General features: G+C 53.3%; 1 protein-coding gene across 5 annotated transcripts in view; it reads left to right on the top strand.

The window, feature by feature from the left end:
- Nucleotides 1-24,756, top strand: part of CACNA1D (calcium voltage-gated channel subunit alpha1 D) — a 346,003-nt gene extending 321,247 nt beyond the window's left edge. For all 5 annotated transcript variants that reach the window (XM_070359809.1, XM_070359808.1, XM_070359810.1 and 2 more), the window contains 8 exons: nt 1,530-1,660; nt 14,381-14,497; nt 15,214-15,581; nt 17,657-17,806; nt 18,969-19,138; nt 22,003-22,124; nt 22,897-23,217; nt 23,736-24,756. In XM_070359809.1, coding sequence (XP_070215910.1) covers nt 1,530-1,660; nt 14,381-14,497; nt 15,214-15,581; nt 17,657-17,806; nt 18,969-19,138; nt 22,003-22,124; nt 22,897-23,217; nt 23,736-24,029 — 1,673 coding nt within the window. In that variant the 3' untranslated portion in view covers nt 24,030-24,756. The remainder of the gene's footprint in view (nt 1-1,529; nt 1,661-14,380; nt 14,498-15,213; nt 15,582-17,656; nt 17,807-18,968; nt 19,139-22,002; nt 22,125-22,896; nt 23,218-23,735) is intronic.
- Nucleotides 24,757-24,879: the final 123 nt, after the last annotated feature.

Below are 24,879 nucleotides of genomic sequence, written 5' to 3'. Positions count from 1 at the left end.
GAACCTCTGTCCACTCGCCTCTCACCTCCCTGCCTCTGCACAGGGCATTGTTAGACCATTTGGACCAGCCCTAGACCGATGAGGGCCCTGGGCTTCATCGCTGCCCAAAGGCCGAGGTTCACTGGGGTGACCCCTGCGCTGCTGTGGGACTTGCCTGGCTTGGGTTTAGAAGGACTGTGACACACTTCTCCAGGCCGACCACCCCCAGGCATCCTCTCACACAGTAACCCTGAGCAGCTTCTGACAAGGAAGTTGGGGGCAGGCAGCCCAGAGTGGCCCAGCAGTGTCTAGTCGCGGACATCCGTCCCCACACGGGCAGGAAATGCACCCCCCGGGCGCACCCCCCCTGAGGGTTCCGGTGTCCCGCACCTTGTCGTGGTTCTTGTCCTATTTCAGTAGGTGCACTATTGGAGAGCTGTTAGATAACAGTGGTTCTGATGGCAGTGGTCCACCGTCACCCGGCCCCTGGCACTTAGACTGCCCAGAGCGCCCTGCAGGCCTCTTGTCCTGGAATCCTCACAGCTTCTCCTGAGAGGCTCAGGCTCACTTGTGGGTGGGAACACAAGCCCAGAGAGGCCAGGGCCTCTACCCTCGATGGCACGTGAGTCGCAAGGGCAGCCTGGCCACAAGTCGAGCGGTGCTAAAGCCTGAGGGTGGCAGCCATTCTCCTCCAGCCTCTGCAAGCCATGGTCACCGGTCACCAGCCTCGTGGGCACCCTGGGCAGGTGTGGGCGTGAGCACCTTGGGAGAGCAGGCCTCGTGGAGACCCCGGGCACACCGGCACTGCCAGGGTGGTTTCCTGGGAGACAGCAAGAGCCACTGTTCTGCCTCATGCATCACCTTTAATCAGGCTCAGCGGAGGCCCAGCTCCCCGGGCACGCACGGTGGGGCTGCTTCTGAACAAAGCAGAGACAAGGCAGCCAGCTCTGAGGTGAGCTGCAGCTGTCACTCGCAGTATCGAAAACAAGCAGTTCTGAATTACAAACCAAGACACGGCATGTGGAGGCTACTGGCAGAGAATGAAGGGGGCACTTGGAAATCTGGGTCTGCAGTCACTTTTCGGAATCGGCCTCTCCTTCCGAGCTTGCCTGTCACCTTTCTGAGTTCTCTATCTTTCTCTCCAGGCATTGGGGTTTGGATGGTTAATTGTCCTTGGTGTTCGCGGTAATTACACATGCAAATCCCTATGCACGGGTGAAACTATGACCCATGAAGGCTTTTTTTTTTGTTCTGTAATTTTTCTTTTGAGTCAATAACCGAGATGGCACTTCATGGTGTTACTAATACGCTGCTCTATGAAACTCATGACAAGTCCATTATTTTCTGCAATTTTGAGTATCAGTTTATGTAACTGACTCTAATTTTGAGGCTTAACTGCTTTGCACAATCTTGCTTTTCGCTAGATTTAGTTTCCTGTGTCCTAAGCTGAGAGCTCAGTGCCCCTGCCCCCTCCCTGCCCAAAGCAAGTGTTGAGGCTCTTGGTGCAAATGTGCTGATTCGGGAGAGCTCTGTCTGGTCTCTCCGTTTAGATGATGAGGTAACCGTGGGGAAGTTCTATGCCACTTTCCTGATACAGGACTACTTTAGGAAATTCAAGAAACGGAAAGAACAAGGACTGGTGGGAAAATACCCCGCGAAGAACAGCACAATTGCCCTACAGGTGAATTGTTGTTTTTGTCTTTTTCTCTTTTTCACTAACAATTTTACAAGCTTTATTGAAACACTAGAGAGCTGACTATTCATGGTTGAGCAGTTACCACCAGGATTTTGTTTAAACTGAGATACTGCACACTCCCCCAAAGGTGGGCTAGCCATTTCTGGGCCACCAGGTAAGTGCCTCCCCATCCCTGCACCCTCTGTGCCCCCGCATCCATGCCCACCGCAGCCCGGCCCGTGCGGTAGGACCCCCCCCCCCAGGACAGCGGCCAAGGCACACTCTTCGTGGGAGGGGAGCCAGAGCTGCCCCACGCCCCGTCTCCCCCGGGCTTCTCCAACAGCAGCGTCCTCCAAGCAGGCACCCACCTTCCCCCGGCCCTGGGCTCGGGCCCTGGCCGCCCACGAAACAGCTTTCCATCTGAACGCAAGTGCTTTGTTTTGTTTCTGTTTATTTCTTACCCCACTGCTTGTTGGTTTTTGGTCCATCTCAGTAACATCCATCACCTCCTAGTGTGTGTGTGTGTGTGTGTGTGTGTGTGTGTGTAAGCGTGTGTGTGTGTGCAGCGTGTCTGTGTCTACGTGTCGTCTCCTGGTGGCTGTGAGCCTTGCTGTGCAAATGCTGTTCTCTCGTGACCCAACCAGCCTCTGGTCCTTACAACTGCCCAGTCTCCTGGAGGGGGAATGTGGCTTTAGGAACCTCTGGTTTTAACCTCTGGTCCATGTATTCAAGGGTGTAGAACCCTCGATAAACGCAGAGCCCTGGTGGGAAGCAGGTGTGTAGGGAAATGGTGTCCCGGTGGAGACCGGTGAAAAGAGGGCTAGGAAGGGCAGTCTGTGGTTGCAGTGATGGAGAAAGCAGGTGGAGGAGTGAGGCAAAGATGCTGAGACTACAAAAAGGGAACTACAGAGGTTGGCAAGCTGTCAGAAACAACTCTGCAAATGAATCGCGCACCCTGTCATCTCTGCTCTCCGAGTAGCTTGACACAGAATGTTTGCCTTTTATGTCCCTCTTACCATGTGTGTCTTAAACTGGGTCTTGTTGGTATGGGTAAGGTTCAATGTGAAATAGTCTTCTGCATTTTTTCCGGGGAAAATGCCCAGCATCGTTTTGTGTTCTCAGTGATGGTAATTACCAAAATGAAGGCTTGTCTGTGATCTTGCTGAGAGAGAATGAATGTGAATGATGATGAATGAAGGGAGGAATGTGAGGTATGTGCACCCGGTGGATTAGGAAATGACCTTGTGTGACAGTGACCTGTGGATTCATGATATGACCTGGGCTTTGCCCAGACAGCTGTAGGACAGTGGGGAAAGATGGATGCTGAATCTATCAAAGAACATCTGCTAAAGGAAGCTTAGTGAATCTGAGGCGCAAATAGCTGACTGTTGCCCCAGATTGTGGAATTTCAATAACACTGTCACCTCTGACCTGTCCAGTTTGCAAAAATGACAACCCTTCTCCTGAGCACAGCTCACACGTAGCCTTAGAGAGGCCAGTCAACTGAAAAGACGCATTTGCAAACTTGAACAGGTCTGGTCCATGTGTTCTAGAGGGTGGTGTGGCCAAATTGGGTACAAAGGCAGGGAGTGATGATCACATTTCTGCACGCTTCTCCCTAAAGCAGCCCAGATTCCAGGGTGTCGTGGTGCCCACCCCCTTACAGGAAACCACTTGCTGTTCTCAGATTCTAGTTGGTGGGTGTGGTGGGGCTTGACTTTTCTGGAGGGGGAAACATACTCTTCCGTGGATGGCTGTGTCATCATGTATCATAAATAACCAAGGTAGTGCTGTGCTGAAGAGATTTCCCTTTTCCATGGAAGGCAGGTACAATGACCACTTGAAGACAGGGTTATACCTTTGCTGAGTCCCCAAGGCTTCCTAGTTAGAAGGCTTCAGTGCTCGCTCTGGAGGTTGGATATAGTGTTTGGATGTTTTAAGACCTGAATGACAACACATGCCTATATAATTAATAACCACGTAGTGGGGTGGGTTTCACTGAGTCTTTAAGTCAAAGGTTCCAATGATGCTGAAGCTGCACATATGCGTCATGGCTTAAAAGACTATTGCGTTGTCCCACAGTCATGTTTTTCTCCTGGACATTTTTCGTTTTGTTGTTTGTAGAAAGTTTTATTTCCTTGGTGAAATTAAAATATTTCCAGTTAGGTACCAACATCAGCACATTTCCACATGGTTCCATTGGGAGTTGAGGCTGTGACTATGCTTTATGTTGTGTACCCAGCCTAGTAAATTAAGTTGTCTTCATAATCTTGACAGATACTCTGGAAAATGCACTTGATTCTGCAGCAGGCATTGGAAACAGAAAAATTTTGCCTCCGTGAAGGATAGTTCTCATTACATTTTTGGTCCTGTGCTGTAGGAAGGGCTTTAAATGTGTCCTGTCACTCTGCACTTAACTAGCAAGACGAAGCACTTCCTTTCTGAATTGAGGAAATAATACGAGCAGATGTGACGTTAGGGAAACAGGGTCAGATGGCAGCGGGAGGAGAAATGAGTGAGCCGTGTCACTAGGACAGGAACACAGGTCCTCAGAGGAGCTCCTCACAGTGGGCGTGGCCTATTAACAAGTGGGATGAGGTGGTCCTCCCTGTGTCGGGGTGCCAGTAGACCAGCAGCTCAACTGCTAATGAAAAGAGGAGCACAAGCCTTGGGTGAGCGCCCGAGATGGACGTAGGCCAGTGCTGCTTGTGCCGCGCAGGGTGCATCCGTCTGAGCAGGGTCAGAGCTGGCCCACGTTCTTTGCCCCCACAGTGACGCGGCTTTGGCGGGCACACGGCTGCACTCTGGTTATCAGCCCCGTGGGCTCCATCTGGTCTCCCTCTGTTCAGACCAACTGCAGGGCCCCTTCTCCATGAAGGGGGGGTGACTTGAGGCGCTCCTGGATCCCGTGTGGGCAGGAGCTCGGCACCCGGTGTCCTCTGGCCTCTGTGGTCTGAATGAGTGTGCAGTTTCCATCTGTCCATCCATCTTCATCAGTAAAGCCAGCCTTCTCTCCCACCCCTCTCCAGAGGGGATCAGAGGGAAGCTGCGTCAGGCTTTTTCTTTTTCCTCCCTCATCCCCTACGTGCCATATTCACTTTAGTTTAACTCAGCCTTTGCTCTTCATCCATTGTTGCTGCATCCCAGTGACCTGCAGATTTCCACCTGGATCAAGCAACTAAATGAACACAAGTCCACAGCCGTGGAAACTCTGTCCCCTCCCCAGCAGACAGTCTGCCCCGTCAGGCTTTCCAGATGAGGACCGCAAGATCCAGACACGCATTAGCCCAGTATCTCATGGATCGAAAAAGAGAACAGGTCCCAGAGTGGGGAGAGTTTTGTTCATTTCTTTTTCTTTCAATGTCCAAGGATTTCCTTTATGCCAGAGACACTCTGGTAGAGTCTGAGGGGGAGACTGTTTCCCGCTCAGCCAAAATGGGAGCCTGCCCATCTTCATGACAGGAAGATTTGAGAGGGCTGTATATTTTTTTTTTCTTACCTGTTTCAAAGTTAGGTTTAAGGCTTGTAAAGAATTAGACAGGTTTTCTCACGTGAAAGCCTGAGCCCCAGCTGGCAGGTGGTGGTGTAGGTGGCCCAGGGGAAAGGTGGGTGGTGGATCGGATCCAATGACTCCCTCACACGGCCTCCTTGGAGGGACTCAGGCATAAGCCAGAGGGAAATCGGGGTACTCCACAGACACGGACCTGTCACGTATCTCACAACTGTCGTGTTAGTCTCAAAACTTAGCAAGGTTTTTTGTACTTTTTTTAAAGCATGATTCCATCTAAAGCCATAAAAAGGCTATTTTTTTTTCTTTTTTAATCTAAGAGAAGAACAGATGCTAACAGATAAGATTTCACTGGCTGATTCATTTGTTTCAGATGCTTGAACGGATGCTTTAGAATTTTCTGCCTGAGCTACAGCACCAAGCTCGTTAGTCGGAAGGCGTTTGTGGCTAAGGCCTTGAAAGGGAAAAGTCTCAAGTGGGCTTATTTCTACTGAAACAGCATTTCGGGAGAAATGCAGGAAAAAGCAAACCCAAGGCCCCAGAGAGATCCCTTCCAAGCAAAGCACTCTTCCGGAAGGTGGAAGCGGGGCCGTGGCTCAACTGCGGGGCCGTGGCCTCCTGTCGTGGATGCTGCTCACGTGGCTCCTTCTCGTGGAAGGGAACGAGCGGGGCTTAACAGTTTTCCCTTGCGAGCAGAGACTCAGAGAAAGGGAAAGAGTGAGAGAGAGTGAAGGAGGGGGCAGCCGCCCCAAGAGAAATGAAATGAACACAACTTCCTGATGCTGGCCAGTAAAAAAAAAAAAAGATTAATAAAAACGATTAAGCAGACCTGCCTAAGGTGGGCAGCTGACTCCATTCCAAAGTCCTGCATCCCTAGTTTGCCCGAACTACCAAAGACTGGCAGGCCCCTCGGCGCTGGGCAGACAGAGTTCTTTTTATATATGCCAGGCCATCCTGACCATCCCACTCAGCTCTCTGCAGTGACGTGTGCACAGTGCAGGGAGACGGGGGCAGGACAGGAAGCGCAGACACCCCCATTTACACTGACACACACACCTGCATGCCCAGACCAACCCAGGTGACACCTCAGGTTCCATCTTAACGCGTCCGCGGGAAACACCACCACACCCCAACCTCATCCGACATTGTCCGTCTCTAATTCAAAGCCAGTCCGGGGATGCCTCTTTGGAAGCAGTGTGGTCCAGTTTCAAGGACACTGGGAGTCAGGGGACCTGGGTTCTAGTCCCAGTGCCAGCGTTCACTTGCTGCGTGACCTTGGGCAAGACACTTAACCTCTCTGTGCCTCAGTTTCCCCATCTGTAAAATGGGGGTAATAATGTCGACCTACCTCACAGGGCTGTTGTGAGGAATAGCTAAGTGATTGTAAAGCACTTTGAACGTATAATTGCTTATTATTAAGACTACAACAATAATAATATCATATGCCTGTTTACTACCAGAACTTTAAGAAACTCTTGTTTTTCTTTGATCTTTTGTTCTGTTCTGTATTTGTAGTGATCCATCGAGAAAGAGAATTCCCCCCTTTTTGAGATATCTAGGAAACGTGTAAAGATATAAACAGAAGTAACTCAGGTTGTTGTTTTCTCACATCTCACAAAGGGTATATTTTTGCCCAAGAAGTTGCTTTGCGAGGGGGCCCCATCTGAAATTCTCAGCCAACTCCAAGCAGTGGTTGAGGGGTCAGTACACCTGACCCTGAGCCCAAGACGCCCAGAGGAGTCAATCTGAGTTTTGGAGTCAGCATTCAAAAGTAACCTTAGTGTAAGACCCCGAGGTTCCTGAAGAGTCTAGAGAAGAGAAGGGTTACAAGCCACAGTCTGTGCAGATTGGAGGTGTGTGTGTGCGTGTGTGTGGGGCGTGGAGCCCCGGTGCGTGGGGAAGCCCGGCTCCTGGAGCCATATCACCACGGGGAAGAGCGGTGCGAGCAGAAGTCCCCCGGGCCTGTCCTGTGCGTGACTCAGCCCCTCCCAGCCGTGAGGTCTGCTCCAGTGTTGTCTTCTGTGCTCTGACCTTTGTCCCACTGGGGAAGCAGCCCTGGCCCCTGATTCTGCTTCGACATGCACAGACTGTTGGACGTCTAGGAGCTCGAGGTGGGTTTTCCTCACAGCAGAGTCCATGGGACGGGAGAAAAGGGCTGCCTTTCTGACACAGCACTGTGGGCGGTGACGTGGCATGGGGGTGACCCCTGTGAGGATGCTGAGGTACATCTGGATGCTGACAGTGGTGGCCCCCGGTACCTTGAGTCTCCTCACCTCCTGCTGGCACCCCAGGCCCACTCCAAACCCCTCTGTGAGTCAGTCACTGAAGGGCTAATGCCTGCCTTAGTGGGGACCTCTGGGGCTTGCGGAGGTTTGGTCTGAAGGCCCACCTCCACTCTGGCTGGGTAGTGCCCAGGATGTACCAGTTATTAAGTATTTGGTGTGTCATAACTGAAAAAGAAGCAGCCCTGTGGGCACCTGAGAAGTGTGTCCACCATCACAAATGACCCCTCTGTCCCCCACCTACTCTGATGTCAAGTTTATTAAGCACTGAAAGGATGTACTTGCTCACCCCCCACGCCCAATTGTGTCACCCCATGTCAGAGGCCTCAAGTGACCACCTGTCTTCTAAATCTGAGTCTGTACACCAGAGCCTCCACAGAAGAGCCCTAAGCGATTCCTGAGGCTGGTGTCTCCACACACGTATCTCCACGGTCCTTCCACATGAGTAAAAACTGGAACACGGTAACTTTCTAGGTCGGACTTAGGGAAATGCAAGAATCTTGCCCCACGTGGGCCCGGTGGTGGCTGGTAGCTGAGGCCAGTTGGTTAAGGACAGTCAGGAATCGCAGGGGCCGCCTCCCGCCTCAGCTCCAAACGAGGCTTCCCTGAAGCCTGGGCGACAGTCAAGCTGCAGACACCTCTCTCCTTTTCCCTAAAATCTTAGCTTCTGCTAAGGTTTGGATGTAGAAAAGTTGTGAGAGACGAGTCAAGTGGAGTGTGTGAGACTGACAGCCTCTCGCAGCAAACTCGGTGCCCGACACCAGAATCCATGGTGCTAAACTCTTAACTAAGCTCCTGGATGGAAGACACGACACAGGCCAGAGTCCATCGTAGGACAGCAGGTGTAGGATTGGACCTCGGGCTCTTAAATAACTTACTCTATGATGTGACCTAATTAAATCTTCAGTGGATCCGCAGGGTTATTGGGCACTCAGTTGTCTGCTCTTAAAAGTAGAATCTTTCCTCTCTGAGAACAGTGGTTCTTATTTTCACGAGTCTTTGAGATGATAGAATTACTGAAAATAAGGAAAATTACATTACGTAATTGCAAAAGGTGTGATTTTTTTTTTTTTTTTAAATCGGGGCATGTTGTTGAATAACACCCAGCTCGTAGCCCTCTTTAGCGCAAACGTGTCACAATTCAGTCATCCATGGGTGGGAACTACCTAACACGCTGTGCTAATTCGTTGTCCATGGCACACCGTAGCCCTCAGAGAGGGGGCTGTTTGGGGTAATGGGAGGATAGGTCATTGTAAGGCACAGTGAAGGCCAACCATGCCAAAGGCTCACTCAGAGAAGCCATGAGGGGGCATTTCTTCCGAAAGTATAGAGAAAGACCCTGAAGATTCACAGGAGTTCTGGATGGGGAGGAGCCCAGCACCCAAGGAAGAGATGCTGTGGCCTGTCCGTGGGTGGGTTAGCTGCAAGTTCTCAAATGTTTTGGTCTCAGGAACCTTTTATGCTCTTAAGAAGTACTGAGGACCCTTATCTATCAGTATTTACTACATTAGGAATTTAAACAGATTTTTAAAACCCAGAATATGCAAGCACAAAGATGCTGGAGAGATGAGATCCCCAGGGGTCAAGCAGCCTTTTGGAACACCCCAGTGTGCTTCTGGGAGAGGATGAGGGCGTACAAGCATCCTTGTCTTATCATGCAAATCACAGTGACCTCCTGCAGGGGTCTCAGGGGCCCTAGGGTCCTTGGGCTGCACTTTGAGAACTGCTGCTCTAGGGGACTGAGCCCACCCCCCTAAAGGAAAAGGGTGCTGGAGCCTTTTTATAATCTCGCCCTACCCTGAACCGTTCCCTGCCTTCCAGGCCCGTGCCCAGTCCCAGCCGCGTTCAGACTAAGAGTCATACCCTACATGCGTGCTGTTCTGGAAGAATGGTGGCCTGAATTCGTGTGTGAGAGCGAAGTGATTGTAAGGATCTCAGCTCCTGAGGGTGGCATGGCGGAGATGAGAATGTGTAGTGAGGATAGTTTTCATGGTACCGAGTGATCGTCTGTCATAGCTGTAATACAAGAGCGCAGCTGGGTTAGTGGGAAGAAGGGTCACACCATGATTGGGCGGCAGCCACAGTCGTGTGTGATCACAGTCGTGAGTGAGCGCGTGATCGTGGCTTGATTCCAGCATTCTTCTTCATAGACCCAATACCGTGGGGTTGGCATGGTGTCGCTGGAGGCTTGAGCATCAGGACTGCTAGTTGAGCCTTGACGAGGGTGGGCAGGTCACTTAACCACATGGGAATAATCCTGGCCCCCCACCCACACCCTTCCTCCCAGGATGTGGTGGGATAAAGAGTGTGATAGCACTCAGCAAAGATTCTAGCAGAATAGGAGTCGTGACTGGTGACTTCTGCTAAGCCCCCATTTTAAGTAAAACTCTCTGTTTTCAGGAAACTGGCAAGCATTTCCCCATTTCTGGTGTTAAAACTACAACCAAGAAGCAAGGTGGAACTAAAACAGAGAGCTCTGTCAGATTGTTTGCAGGGAAATGTGATAGGTCACTTTAGGCAATTTATTTAAAGTTTCCTTTATGTTTTGAAGTGAAGGTAACAGACTTGCTGCATTCGGCGCAGTGTCCCCCCTGAGGGTAACTTACACGGTAGCTGTATGGCTGACTTTGCAGTGAGGGTTGGAATCACTGTGCATGACTCACGGGGGTGCTGGGCTCATGATGCTAGCCCCTGATGTTTATATATAACTCGAGGGCTGTTCATAATGTTGATAATGGACGCAAAGGCCACACTCAGAGGCGGAGAGCGATGACAAAAGAAGGGGTGTGCCTGTGTGTGATGAGTGTGCATGTGGACATGCGGGGGAGGCTGAGGACGGCTTTTGGATGAGCAGGTGTGTTCTGAGAGAATTGAATCTCCAGTTCTTTTCTGTTGAGGGAGCTAGTCTAAAATGATCCCTTCTGATTGGGGAGGGGAAGAATCCGGCTAAAGGGTTAACCAGAACTCGCCTTGAAGGAGATGGCCGAGCAGGGCCAGCCCTGGCTGAGCGAGACCTGCCTGTGATAGAGACCAGGCTCTGCTCTGCCCAGCAAGGGCTCTTGGGCTGAAGCCTGGAAGCCTGGCACTCACACCCGAGGATGAATGGGCTGGCTCAGTCCCACCTGGAGACCCACATCTCTTATCTGCACTGTTACAGTGTAGGTTCAGGGGGTGGTTTGGGCGTTTCTATGTGCTGAGAGCTGGCAGACCACCGGTGTGTGTGATGACGCTAGCTTAGGGAGGCGAGCAGTGAGAGCTTTTCTAATGCACCAGGTAGGAAAAACTTACCCCTGAAAGAGGGTGAGAGAAAAGAAGGTATGTGAATGTTCCTATTTGAGGTTAGAACACCATAACATAATGTAATTGCTTCAGAAATAGATTTTATAGTTTGGGGGTGTTTTTTTAGACTTATTCATTAGAGTAAATATCTATAAAATTCCAATTAAATGGTGTCTAACATTGAAAGCAGCAGTCTACAGGCAAAATGCCAACATTTCTTTGTTTTTAAAAAAAAATATGAGAACATCTAGGATTTAAAAATCAACCAGAAACTAGGCTTGATTCTGTTTAATATTTTATATGATTGGACATCTTAAATCAATAATGTTTCTATTTTATAGCAGCAATTCTGTGTTTATTCAAAACCATAATTCTGTGATGTTACTGGAATGACTTTATATGGCTTTGTGTTGGTTTAAATGCTAATGGCCACATTTCAAATTAAAATAGTATTTTGCTGATAGAGGTAGACACAAACATGACATATGAAAGAATAGTTAATTTTCCTGATTGTAAAGTGTTTTATTTCAAGGGAAAAAATGTTCTTTTTTTAAGGGCTGTGGGGGGGGGGGAGAAACGTTATCAAGGGTTTAAGATAGATTTCTGCACTTTCGGAATTGGAACTTGTGCCTATGGAATTTTTGGAGCAGCCTAAGCTACCTTTTAGCTTGATATGTGTGCTAGAAATTTTTTCATTATCATGTTTTGTGATATGTAATAAATTCAGGGTGCTGTGCTTAAGCTTCGCTTCAAGTTTGGGAACATGTGTTTCCCTCATTCCAAACCCTGGCAGATACCCTCCCTGCTCTGTGTCCCCTCCCCTCCCACCCCACTCCCCACCTGTCCTTCCTTAGACCCCCTGTGAAAGAATGAAGTCAATCCCTGACTCTTAGAAGGTGTGTTTCTTCCTCCGTGGAGCAAGCGAACTATAACCGTGATTTCTGAGCCTCTGCTTTCCTGTCTGGGAAGAGTGCTGCGTTCTCTCCTCCTTTGACGTCTCTTTAATAAACATGTTGTCTTTATTTGTCTTTGGAAGTGGCCTCCTGGGCCACCTTTCAATTTTCTCCATGATTTCTGTTGGAAACAAATCTCTGTCCTGTGTCTGTTTACTGCTCTCTCCTAATCCTGTGTACCATTGAAGACATGCTGGAGATAGTTTTTGTTTTTATTATGCAATTATGTCATATGTGTATTTCAGTGAAATGTCAAACCATCAACAGAGGATGATGTTAAAAATTATCCAAATAAATAGTTTTCTATTTCTTCTAATCAGACCTAGTCCAGTCAGTTGAATGACAGTGATTAGGACTCTCTGCTGTTATTTAAACAGAGTGTCCCCAGCCCACAGTGCCTTGGGATGTGGATTACGGTACCTAATTTACCTGATGTGTAGTCGGTGCCTTGTCACCTGTGTGTGTTTTGTGCAATGGCAGTGGGTGTCTCAAACCTGGCATCTTATTTGGGAGCCTCAGAGCGGGTAACAGCTTTTTCTTCCCAGTGATCCAGAATCAGATGGTGAAACCCTGGTTTAATGTATCATCCCTTGATAAGCGTGCCCTAGAGAACACTGCCTGGCTGACTTGCAGGCTGTTCAGTACCGCTGGGCTCGCCCTTGCTGCCCAGGCCTGCAGCTCTGTTGTGAAAGAGCTTTCACCCACTTGGCATTAGAGTTGCCTTCTTGATGCCCCCCTGAGAGTGGTATGGGTGTGCCTCTAAGAAAAATGGTTTCCCAGGCTCAGATGTGCTGGAAGCTTGGGTCCTGGGAGAGTGTATATGCATGTGTGCACGTGTGTGCCTGTATGTGTACCTGTGGGCACGTGTGAGTGTGTGTCTTGTGCCTGTGATCAGAGGGACAGGTGAGCGAGGGGCAGTCTTACCACACCACGGAGTGTTCTGGGTTTGGACCTGCAACACCTGTGTCATTCTCCTGTGAGACCACAGCATTCCTAGCTGGGAACCTTAAAGATTTGACTCCAGGCCACAGTTTCACCCCCACAGGTCATAAAATGGAAAAGTCTGCTGCTCCTATGTTGAAAGAATGGTTCAAACCAGACCCAGCCTGGTTGGTGCACCATCTTTGAAAAGATCCTCTCCTAGGCCGAGGGCTGCTATGAACAAGGCCATTTTCACGGGAGCCTCTTGGGCGGTTTCATGCACCTTTCTGTTCTAAATGAACATCCCCCCGCCCCCCACCACTGGCATCTGCAGGAGGCCCATCTGAGCATTCCCACACGAGGGGCTCAGCCCTGCTGCATCTGGCAAGACTGCGGCCACCATCCTCTCTGACCCCCACCCCACCCGCTCCACTACCAGGCGTGTCTCAGTTGTGGTCCTGACGCTTTGTCTATGTCCTACACCCACCCACTGCCAGGGTGTGCGGAAGAAGGGCAGGGCAGGGCCCCCTTCTCTGCACACTGCCCTCACATTGGGAAGTATTAGCTGCAGATGGAGACCCGCACAGCCAGACCCCGGACGTCCTTTACACCTTTAGCGGTCACTGAGGTGCAGACAGACTGCCAGCACCTTAAGGGGTGCTGCCTGGATACAGGACGGGTGACCTTAGACCTGGGGTGGGGAGGAAATGCCTCTCTGAGATGCCAGTGTTTTTGTGGCGAAGGATTGAGTAACTGTACTGTCCCTATTAAGCTTGCCGGTTTTCTCCAAGTCTTTGGTGAAAACATAATTTTCTTGGAGCCAAGAGCTACCCCTTGCCCACAGATAGTCTGTAAGCATCTTAAATGTTTCCCTAACACAGTTAGGTACAATGGGAGGCCTTTCCCAGGCCCTGTCCCGAGGGAACCTGGGGCCCAGGGTGAGGCAGGCTGGTAGCAAGGGCCCTGGGGAAATGCAGGATGTCTGTGAGGGGCCTGAAGGGCTCACCTGGTTGGTATTAGACCACCTCCAGAGGCTGGAGCCCCTTTCAGTGTCTTGTGGTCTTCAAGAGGATGACCCAAGCATTGGCCATTCTCAGCCTGAGCATAGGCTGCAGGCCATGGTGCCCACAGGGCCACGGAAGCCGGCCCTGCACGTGGCCCAGGTCCGTGCGTGTCTGTCCACTGTGCTGTGGTCCTGAGTGTGCTGTGGCTGCGGGTGTGTTGTGTCACTCCCTCACTCCCATGGCTTTGAAGCAGAACCACTGGCCTGGACGGCTGCTTGGTTTGCTTGCCCTCTGGCCCCTGCACTCAACTCCCTCATCCGGAACACGGTCAATGAGCCCTTGCCCACCTGCACTGGAGAGCAGCCAGGCTGTGCCCCTCGCCCCACCTGAGGTCTGGGAGGTGGCGCTCTGCCACCATGCTTCCATGGACTGTCATTTAGACCTGGGCCTGGGTTCTTGGCCATGGCAGACCCTAGTACTGGTAACCAGGGCCTGTTTCCTGCGAGTGGAGGTGTTTGGAAAGAAGGTTACTGGCCTCAAGCACCCCAGCCTGGGCCATCTTGAACTCCCGACCATACCCTATATCCCTGAGCCCACAGGGACACCATCAGGAGCATTCAGACAAGTGGTCAGTCCCCTGGACTGTCCTCAGGAGAAACCTTCCTTTCCCACAACTGACTCAGGCAGGAGCACAGCCAGGACCCAGGCTGCCCCCCGCCCTCTCCCCCGCCCCGGCCACCCGTGTCATCTAACTGGTTTTGCCGTTCTCATTGATCTAGGCGGGATTAAGGACACTGCATGACATTGGGCCAGAAATCCGGCGTGCTATATCATGTGATTTGCAAGATGATGATCCAGAGGAAACAAAACGAGAAGATGAAGAAGATGTGTTCAAAGTAATTATTCCACGCCTAGCTACACACTGGCCACTTGGAAATAGCAGGGCAGGAGTCCAGTTGGGGCAGTTAACGATCTGCAAGAGAGCCTGGAGGACGCACAGCAGCCCCCAGGCCTAAGGGGCTTATGGGCCCTGCCTTCACCCCCCGCAGCAGACGCTCCCCATCCCCCAGCACCCTTTCCAGGGCCAGGCCTCCTCCTCTGAGCTTGCTCCTCTGCCGCACACTGGCCACTTTGGAGGAGCTTGGCCACAACCACTGGCTGTGGACGAGCATCCTGGGTCCTTCTAGCAGCTGCCAGCCCTCCCTACCTGCTCTCTCCCCACCGGGCTGGCTCTTTGGTCTGCCAGCTGGCCCTCTGCTTCCTAGCCCCTGGCCCAGAGACATGCCTGCGGCCTGGCCTCAGCTGCTGGGGCCACCGACAGCCCTGCTGGGCGAAAGTCCGCTTACCTCGGAGCAACTGGAAGAGCCCCTCGAGTGAGAGCCACGTGCTTGCTCCCCAGCTCAGGAATCGGTAACCTTCCTCATTTCAGGGGGACCAGCAGCTACACACAGGCACCCCGATCACTGAGACACTCAGATTGTTTCCCAGGGATCCTACGGAGCTTACCTAGAATTTGTTTTTCGTGTAGAAAAAAAAAAAATATGACCTAACATAGCTAGCCTGCATCAAATATTTGTTAAATTACCTGGTGTTGTCTCCCATTATTTTGCAGAGAAATGGTGCCCTGCTTGGAAACCATGTCAATCATGTTAATAGTGATAGGAGAGATTCCCTTCAGCAGACCAATACCACCCACCGTCCCCTGCATGTCCAAAGGCCTTCAATTCCACCTGCAAGTGATACTGAGAAACCGCTGTTTCCTCCAGCAGGAAATTCGGTGTGTCATAACCATCATAACCATAATTCCATAGGAAAGCAAGTTCCCAGCTCAACAAATGCCAATCTCAATAATGCCAATATGTGCAAAGCTGCCCCTGGAAAGCGGCCCAGCATTGGGAACCTTGAGCTTGTGTCTGAAAACGGGCATCATTCCTTCCACAAGCATGGCCGTGAGCCTCACAGAAGGTGCAGTATTAAAAGGTAACATTTCAAACGGGTTTGCGCTTGGTAACGTAGTGTCGGCCCCAGGCGGGTCTTGCCCACTCCATCTCCAGCAGAGGCGGGAGATTCCCTGTGGGCGCTTCCATGAGCACCTGTGAGTGCCCTCAGGTCCTAGCTTCTTCAGGCACTCGCCACGTGATGGTCCCAAAGGATAAAGGGCCACAGGCCAGCTTGCAGCCTGCCCCTTAACACAGCATTGCAAACTCGACCTTCCCCAACTGTCCCACAGACTCAGGGACAGGGATTGGCAAACTTGCTCTGTAATGGGCCAGAGCGTAAACGTTTTAGAGTTGGAGCACACGCAGTCTCTACTGTGACTACTCACCTGTGCTGTTGTAGCAAGAAAGCTGCCGTGGATAGTACAGAGACACGTGTGCAGCTGCGTCCTGATAAAGCTTTCTTTGTGGACAGTAAAATGCCAGCTTCATACAGACACATGCAACAAATGACTTTTCTTCCTTTGATTTTGTTTCGGTCCTTTCAGTTCAGTTCAGTCGCTCGGTCGTGTCTGACTCTGCACCCCCATGGACTGCAGCACGCCAGTCCTTTAAAAAGTCTAGCTTGTGGGTCATACAGAAACAGATGACGGCCTATATTCGGCCTGGGAACCACGGTTTGCTGAGTCTGGCTCTGGGGAGTAACTTGATATATCCTTTGTGTAAAGTTTGCTGGAAATATTTTAACTTTTATTTTCTCCCTCCCTCCCACGTTATGCCTTTCCTGGATAGAACCCGCTATTATGAAACTTACATTAGGTATGTGCTTGTTGCCTATGTTGATGTATTAAATACTGTGTGTTCCCGGTGGGACCAGAGGGCCTCTCCAGTGCTGGGAGGTGACTGTGCCCTGGGAGCCAGCTCGCGTAGTGTAGGCTGGTATGGCCCGGGGCTGTGGATGCAGAGCTTTCAGATCCGTATCTGCAGAGACTGCGTTACCATCCAGGGGCCCACATTCCCATGCCACGTGCCCACAGCTGTAGCCCCACAGGCCTCAGCGCAGTGCTGGGGCAGCAGCAGACCTGTGGAGCTGGGCAGTCGTTCTGCTCTGTGGGGTTGAGCCTTTTGTGGGGGCTTTGTGAAAGCGTGACCCCTCACCTCCTGAAGAGCAGGGCCTTCCTTATCTCCCTACGTGCAGAGGGCCCTGCTCCCTGCATGTTGAGCCCAGTGGACTTGTGGGTAGGATGGTCATTGTGTTGGGGGTGGGGACGATGACCTCTGGGTTTAGTGATCATCAAGGGGGCAGTCAGTGGGGCTGGAGGAGGGTGGGAGAGAGTGAAGAGCTTGGGGGACCCAGAGTCTTCTGTTTGGAGAGCAGTGACAGCACAGCACTGGTTGCCTGTGCTGAGGGCTGAGGCCAGGACCTCTGGGTTTCATGCCCCATCACATGACAGTCCTGGGGCAGGGCCGTCTTTGGAAAATGCAACGAGTGTTGTCCAGGAGAGTCTCTTTCCCCGGGACACAGTATACAAAGCTCCTGTCAGCCTTGCTGGGTCAGGGGCTCCAAGCTCTGAAATCACCCTGGGCCTGGTGCCTGTGCCTCCCAGGGACCCAAGCAGGCGGCCTGGGAGCCCATTGCTCCAGGTCTCCAGGTCTGTTCTCTTGTTCCTTGCCCAAACTACATCTACTCTCTCGGTTCCCAGGCAGGCCTCTGAGGGTAGTGGTTTGGTGCTAGAATCATCAAGGCGCCGAGAGAGAAACCCCTCCCTGGTATATACGTGTATACACACACACACACACACACACCACACACAGCCACACAGTTCCCCCCACACATACACCCCCCATACCCCATACACACACACTCTATACACACTCCCCCCACACCCCCACCTACAACACACACACACACACACCCCTCCACACAGGCGTGTGCACACCTAGCCGCACGCACGCACACACACACACGCCCACCACCACTGCCAGAGGCAGCAGCAGAGTCCATCCCCGCCGAGGCAGGAGCACTCCGCGGGCAGAGATGCTCTGGCCACCTCGAGGCACGGCCAGAGGAGCTGCCACCACCCGCCCGGCCGCTCAGCCCCTCTCTCCCCACTGCAGGTCTGACTCAGGAGACGAGCAGTTCCCGACGATTTGCCGGGAGGACCCGGAGATACACGGCTACTTCAGGGACCCCCACTGCCCAGGGGAGCAGGAGTATTTCAGCAGCGAGGAGTACTATGAGGATGACAGCTCGCCCACCGGGAGCAGGTGAGGGCTCCATCGCCCGGGGACTGTCCTGGCAGCAGGGGCATGGTCCCCAGGCCGGCGAGTGGTGGAGTGGGGGCCATTCCTTCAGGCCTGAAGGCTGGGACTCATCGGCCCAGAGCTTGGGCTGGGTTTCACGAACAGCTCCTGCTTCTCGCTCCCATCAAGGAGGTCTCTCCTGGAGATGAGGGGACGAGAGGTCAGAGGGGCATCACTCAGCAGATGAGCCTCCTGGGCTTCTGTCCTGGAGAAGGCATGGGTGGGGTAAAGTGGACATTTGCTGTAGGACATGTATGGATAGCAGGTGGTACAGGGCACAGAGGCCTGCACCTCTTCCCCGTGGACTGCATCTCACCGGGAATGGGGCCCATCCAAGTGGACGTGTTTGTGCAGTGAGGCCCCTTCTGACCTCTGAGATGGTGTTAGATGCCAGCCTCACGCTCCAGGCTGGCCACAGTCAGAACCCCCCTCCCTCCACTCTCCACCCTGTCCTCCCGTGGGCCTCAGGTTGCCTGACTTCGGGAACCACTGATTCTGAGCCAACCGCATTCTCAGTTTCCTTCTTCAGGGCCGTGGCTCAGAGCACCATGCCTTGGATCCTCTTCCCCACCTCTGCTGGCCTGACCCCACCCCCTGCAAGGGCCTGCTCCTCCCTCCCTCGACTGGAACTGAAAGGACCCCCACCCGTAGAGCTCATGGCCCACCCCAAGCCCTGTCTTCCAGCGCTAACCTTCTCCAGCCTGCATTAGAATTCTGCGTGCATGGGGTATTGGCTCTGCTCCCTGAGAGTGGGGACTGTGTTTCATGCATTTTCTTGTCCCAGGTGCCATCCTGCCGCCACCACCTAGCCACGGATAGCCCCTCGGGAGAGGGTTTTCTGGGAGAAAGTGGGGCTAGCCCAGCCTGCAAGGCACCCACAGTCCACATCTGAGCCGGGACTGAGGCCGCCCAGGGAGGGAAAGCACGCGCCTTGCTCCTCACAGTCCTGCCCTCCGAAGTGTTTGTAGCAGCCCTTGTCTTCCTTCTAGAATCTTCTGTGGAGCCGAGGGCTGCGTTCTTAGCTAGTCCTGCTGTGCCAAGGAGGTGGGAGCAGACTGTGGATGTGGTCTTGTTAACTGGGCTCTCATGTGCCCCTGCTCTCTCTCCTGGCCTTCTCGGCCACCAGGCAAAGCTACGGCTGCGGCTACTATAACTGGTACCTGGGCAGCAGCTTGGACTTTGAGCGGCCTCGAGGCTACCATCACCCCCAAAGCTTCTCAGAGGACGACGACTCGCCCGTTGGCTACGATTCCCGGAGGTCTCCGAGGCGACGCCTACTACCTCCCACCCCTACATGTGAGGCCAGATTTTTTGTTTGGGATCCAGGCTCGCAGAGGGTAGTGTGTCTGTCCACCTGCCCCAGCCTGGGGGGGTGGGCCAGACATGGTCAGGGGCCTTCAGTCCTCAACACCAGGCCCCTGGGTGGAGAGGCTGTTGGTTTTCTTTTCTTCCTCATCCACGTGCCACGTGGTAGGGCTAGAAGCGCTCCGGTGCTGAGAACAGGGGAGGCAGTGTAGGCTCCATGGTCTCACAGTTTGTAGCACTTGAGGAGGGGCTTTCTAGGCACATCATCATTGCCTTTGAGCTTGGGGTCTGCCCTGATGGGTGGGCAAGTCCTGCACATGGTTTCGACAGGCTCACTCCCCAGATGGGGTCACGGGCTCTCTGAGGGTGGAGGATGGGCCCACCAGCTGAGTGGACTTGAGCCCAAGCCTCTTACCAAGGCCCAGGGCTCTGAGGAGTGCCTGAGGGTTTGTGGTGCCCATGCCTCCTCCTGTCTCACCTCACTGCCCCCCTCTCCCCCACCTTTGCCTTGGTCTGCCAGTGCCCCTGCTGGGGCCTTGGTGGTGGCCACTAGGGTAGGCACTCCCATCCCAGGGCCGGAGAATCACATCCTGCGGAGAAGGGGCAGGGGCCGGCTGCTTTTCGGGTACACGTGGCATCACCAGTACTGCCAAGAGAGCTGGGTTACCCCGAGGACCATGGGCTGGGAAAAGAGATGAAGCAGCGACTCCTGCCATCTCCTGGCTGGCAGCTTGATTTTGGACACGTGGACATTTTGCTGATGGTTAAGGGATATCCACTTCTGGCTTTGCTGAGGAATGAGGTGTGTTTTGGGGTAGGACTCTAATCAGTCACCAGAAATAAATGAGACACATTGGCTCTGAGTCTGCCATCTACATGCATAGTAACAAGTTCAGCTAGGTGGTGCCCAGGCCCGTCTCTCCCCAGCTGTCAGCGTCCTGTGGGCAAGTGCAGTCAGACCCATATCCATGGTTAATATTGAATTTCATAGCCCCAAACACAAGCTGCTGAACAGAGCAGTGCTGGGCTGTCAGTCCTGGATGGCGCCTGTGCAGGTGGGCTGAGCCCCGGGCCCCATGAGTGCCGCTGCCCTCCTGTCACTGCCTTTTCTCCCTTGGGTGGTCATGATTGTCTCCACTGTTCACAGGTGCTGCCTCTGTGAGTCAAGGACCCTGAGTGGGCAGCTGGCTGCCCTCTTTATTTATAATTGTGAATAGGTGAAATGCATTGTATTTGTTCTCCTGCCCATGTATTCAGATCTCTGGCAGGGTGACCAATGGAACTCCTATGTGCTCAGCTCCAGAGAGGTCACTGTCTGCATTAGAGCTGGTTGTGCAGAGCAAATAAGATGACAGGCGTAGGTGGATCCCTTTTCAAAACTGAAAGGTGCTTTCTGAATGGTGGCGGTGGTAGTTTTCCTTTCTTCCTCCTGACCCAGGAGGAAGCTAGAGGTGGTGCTAACCTGGGAAGCCTGTCCTTCTCTTAGAACACTTGAGTTTGGCCCCGGGCAGCATGTGGGAGGAAGGCCATCTGGAGCAGATGGCAGGTGTCTATGTTCCCCAGAAGCAGGTAGACCAGGAGGCCCAGCAGGCTGCCTGGTGTACAGTGGGCCTGCAAGACAGGTTGGTTGTCTGTAGGGCCTCCCGCCCAGTTGAGCAGTGGCTGGCATGGGCTATCTCTGGTTTCCATGAGCTTTTGGAGCTGAACCTCCACCAAGAGGGCTCTGCTGCTTCATGTGCCTCTCAGGATGCCCGCAGGGGCTCCCCAGGCTGGTCCCTGCACTTTGCCAGTGTAAGAGTCAGGGGTGTGTGGGGTTGTGCTAGGGTAGGATAAATGCCCTGTGAGCTGAGAAAGCAGAGTTCAAGAAAGAAATGTCAAGGTGACTCAATGCTGCCTTGCAGGCCACCGGTAAGGAGAGGTGTCCCGGGGAGCCCTCTGGCCTGTGCACAGGGCCCAGAATTTAGACTGATCGCCTGGGCCTGGCACCCTGGGGGGCCTCGAGCCTGGATCACCTTGTCATCGCTCAGCCTGTCTAGAAGCCTCTGTTTGGAGTGGCTGTTAACAGGACATGCATAGGTGCTCAGGCATGTCTGACTCTGTGCGACCCAATGGACTATAGCCCACCAGGCTCCTCTGTCCATGGGATTTCCCAGGCAAGAATACTGGAGTGGGTTCACATTTCCTTCTCCAGGGGATCTTCCTGACCCAGGGATTGAACCCATGTCTCCTGTCTCCTGCATCGGCAGGCAGATTCTTTACCACTGCGCCACCTGGGAAGCCTGTTTGTGGTCTGTTAAGGACAACTAGCCACATTCTTTACAGTTCAAGGTGTCCTTTCCTGTGTCTTCTGTCTTCCTGGCTCGGGAAGCTGGGTCTTTGCCCCACAAGGGGATCTGCCTGTTAATCTGGTTGAGCTGTTCGGGCAGGTAGCAGACAGAAGGGTGACCACAGCCTGGGAGCAGCCACAGGACACTCCGGCCCCAGGGATGCTCAGGAAGAGAACAGGCAGTTGGCAGGCATCTGTGGGTTCTCCAATGCGGTCATGTACTTGACCTGAGACGCTGTGTCCCTGCCGCATGCAGGGCCAGGGGCCTCGAGTCAGAGCATGGCTCTCTGGCTCCTCCTGAGAGAACAGATGTTTCGGGGCCGAGACATTAAGTCTCTTTTTGGAAACACCCCTCAGTCGGGCTGCTTTCTCTTCCTGAAGTTCTGAGACAACCCCCCACCCCTGCCACCATGCCGAGTGCTCTTCTCTGGGTGCCTGGCTTGCTTCCTCCTGGGCCCCCGCTGCTGGACGCCCAGAGCCCAGGGCCTGACAGCTGGTTCCACAGTCACACGTGTGCTTCACGTCTCAGCCCCCCGCAGGTCTTCCTTCAACTTCGAGTGCCTGCGCCGGCAGAGCAGCCAGGAGGAGGTCCCGCTGTCGCCCGCCTTCCCGCCCCGCACGGCCCTGCCTCTGCACCTGATGCAGCAGCAGGTGAGCGGCCCCCGGGCAGCTCCAGGGGCGCAACCCCAGTGTCCTGAGCACGTAAACACTAGCTGCCGCTTCAGAGTTTCTCTTCAGGTCTTTCTGCCAACCTTGTCCCTTTTCACCATTTTTACATTAATTGCTGTGTCCTACTCTGTCGTGGATGGAGGACAAACCCTGGGAAGGCCCCAGGCATCACATACCACACACTAAGTAGGCATGGAGGTCCCCGTAGGCTTGTGTGTGCATCCCTTGGATGGTCCCGGCTTCTGACTTGGCCACAGACCTGGCCTCACTGTCCCGTGCCCCTTGCAGAGGAGGATGCAGGGCAGGCCTGCCGTGGACCGCTGTAGGTGGAAGAAGCAGGCTTGTACCCGGCGGTGCTTCTGAGCAGAGTGCCGGCTGCAGACGAGTTGCCTGAGAGAACCAACCCATTTCTCTGAGCGCTGGGCGCCGTCAGCTTGCCCTAAAGGCACTTCCCTATTCAAACCCAGAGTCATCCAGGTGGCATGTTTGTATTCCACGACTTGTGTCGTCTTCATGCTTCTAAGCAATTTCACGAGCAACTGATTCCCACCTGGGGATCAGGAGATATAGATTGGGGGCAAAAGCAAACACAGTCTGTTAGGCAGCCAAGTTTTTATAGCCAGTTCAGTGAATTACTCAGAGCGCTGTATCCTTATGAAGCCCCTATAAACCAGGGCCTTGAGCCTGGCCTGTTCTGAGGGCACCCAAGGCCGGGACCCCTGAGGACCTCACCCCGCTTCCTCTGTCTCCTCAGATCATGGCAGTCGCCGGCCTAGATTCCAGTAAAGCCCAGAAGTACTCGCCAAGCCACTCCACCCGGTCGTGGGCCACGCCCCCGGCCACGCCGTCGTATCGGGACTGGACGCCGTGCTATACCCCGCTGATCCAGGTTGAGCGGCCAGAGGCCCCAGACCAGGTCAACGGCAGCCTCCCGTCCCTGCACCGCAGCTCGTGGTACACGGACGAGCCCAGCGTCTCCTATCGGACGTTCACACCAGCCAGCCTGACCGTCCCCAGCAGCTTCCACAACAAGAACAGCGACAAGCAGAGGAGCGCGGACAGCCTGGTGGAGGCAGTGAGTGTGGCCGCTAAGTCTGCCCGGGAGGGACGGTGGAACCGGGGAGGTGGTCCTGAGGGCGGGGGGGCTCCGGAGCCAGGATGCCTCTTCTGAACGTGGACAACCGCCCACTTCTTGGCAGCAAGGATGGAACTTAAAGCACAAGTATAAAAACATCACGCCAGCCACCAGGGACTGGCATGCTGCAGTCCATGGGGTCGCAAGACTCGGACACGACTTAGCTACTAAACCGTAGAAACAGCACCCCTGCTGGCCGCACCTAGGATTGTGTATGTTAGTCCCACAAATACGACTTGTTTATTCTGCAGCATTTGTCCGCTGTGGGTTTCAGTCTTGTTGGGCCACGTGCAGTGTTTGAGCTCCTTTAGATTCCCATTTACCTCCAGGCTTAGTTACCCTGGATGCGGTCTTGCCGATGGGACTGGCTGGGTCCCAAAAGCATATCATGCAGTCAGTGCATGAGGTGGTCTTTCTGTCATTCTGCATCTATGCCACTGACCCTCTTCTCTATACAGGTTCTGATATCCGAAGGCTTAGGACGGTACGCGAGGGACCCAAAGTTCGTGTCGGCGACAAAACACGAAATCGCCGATGCCTGTGACTTAACCATCGACGAGATGGAGAGTGCGGCCAGCAACCTGCTGAACGGGAACGTGCATCCCCGGGCCAATGGAGACGTGGGCCCCGTTTCACACCGGCAAGACTACGAGCTCCAGGACTTTGGGCCTGGCTACAGTGACGAGGAGCCGGACCCCGGGAGGGACGAGGAGGACCTGGCAGACGAGATGATTTGCATCACCACCCTGTAGCCCCTGCAGGGGGCCGCTGACAGGCTCTGGCCTCAAGGTGGGGCGCCCGAGGGCCAGGGGAAAAGTGCCTCGTAGTTAGGAAAATTTAGGCACTAGCGCGGAGTCCCTATTCGCAGTTAGAATTTTGTAACAAGTGATGTCATGCCTCAAGGAAGCCATAAACCTGGCAGGGGACAGCCGTGCCCCAGCTGTGTGGGCGAGGGCGGGTCCAGCCCTCCTGGAGAGGACCAGCGAGGAGGGTCAGACGAGCCCTGCTGGCTTGTCTGGAGCGTTCGCCTGCCGCCCGCAGGCATGGGGTGGGAAAGGTTTAAAGGTGATGACGATCACCACACCTGTGTCATTACCTCAGCCATCGGTCTAGCATATCAGACGTTCACTGGGCCCAGCATATCCATTTTTAAACCCTTCCCCACCCCAAAAACACACTGCTTCCTGATTCCTGTTCAGCTGTTCTGAAATACAGTGTGTACGTCAGGACCAGCCTACCAGCCGTCATCCTGGGAGCGGAAGCAGGACCCTGTAAGCAGGGTTTTCTGTGACGTGATGCCAGTTTACAGGCAGGAGAGCGTCGCTCCGACAGTCGGATTTCTGACTGTCAGGCTAAGGGCAACTGTAAACTGGAATAATACTGCACTCGCAACCAGGTAAACTTAGATACGCTAGTTTGTTTAAAAATTATAGATTTACTGTACATGACTTGTAATATACTATAATTTGTATTTGTAAAGAGATGGTCTATATTTTGTAATTATTGTACCGTATTTGAAATGCAGCAATATCCATGGGTCCTAATAACTGTAGTTCCCCACTGAAATCTAGAAACTATTAGTATTTTTACTTGGGCTATACA

Source organism: Bos mutus, chromosome 22, assembly GCF_027580195.1.
Source record: "Bos mutus isolate GX-2022 chromosome 22, NWIPB_WYAK_1.1, whole genome shotgun sequence".
In the NCBI taxonomy this organism is placed as follows: domain Eukaryota; kingdom Metazoa; phylum Chordata; class Mammalia; order Artiodactyla; family Bovidae; genus Bos; species Bos mutus.
The sequence above is the reverse complement of the archived record's forward strand: the minus strand, read 5'-3'. Positions and strand labels throughout refer to the sequence as shown.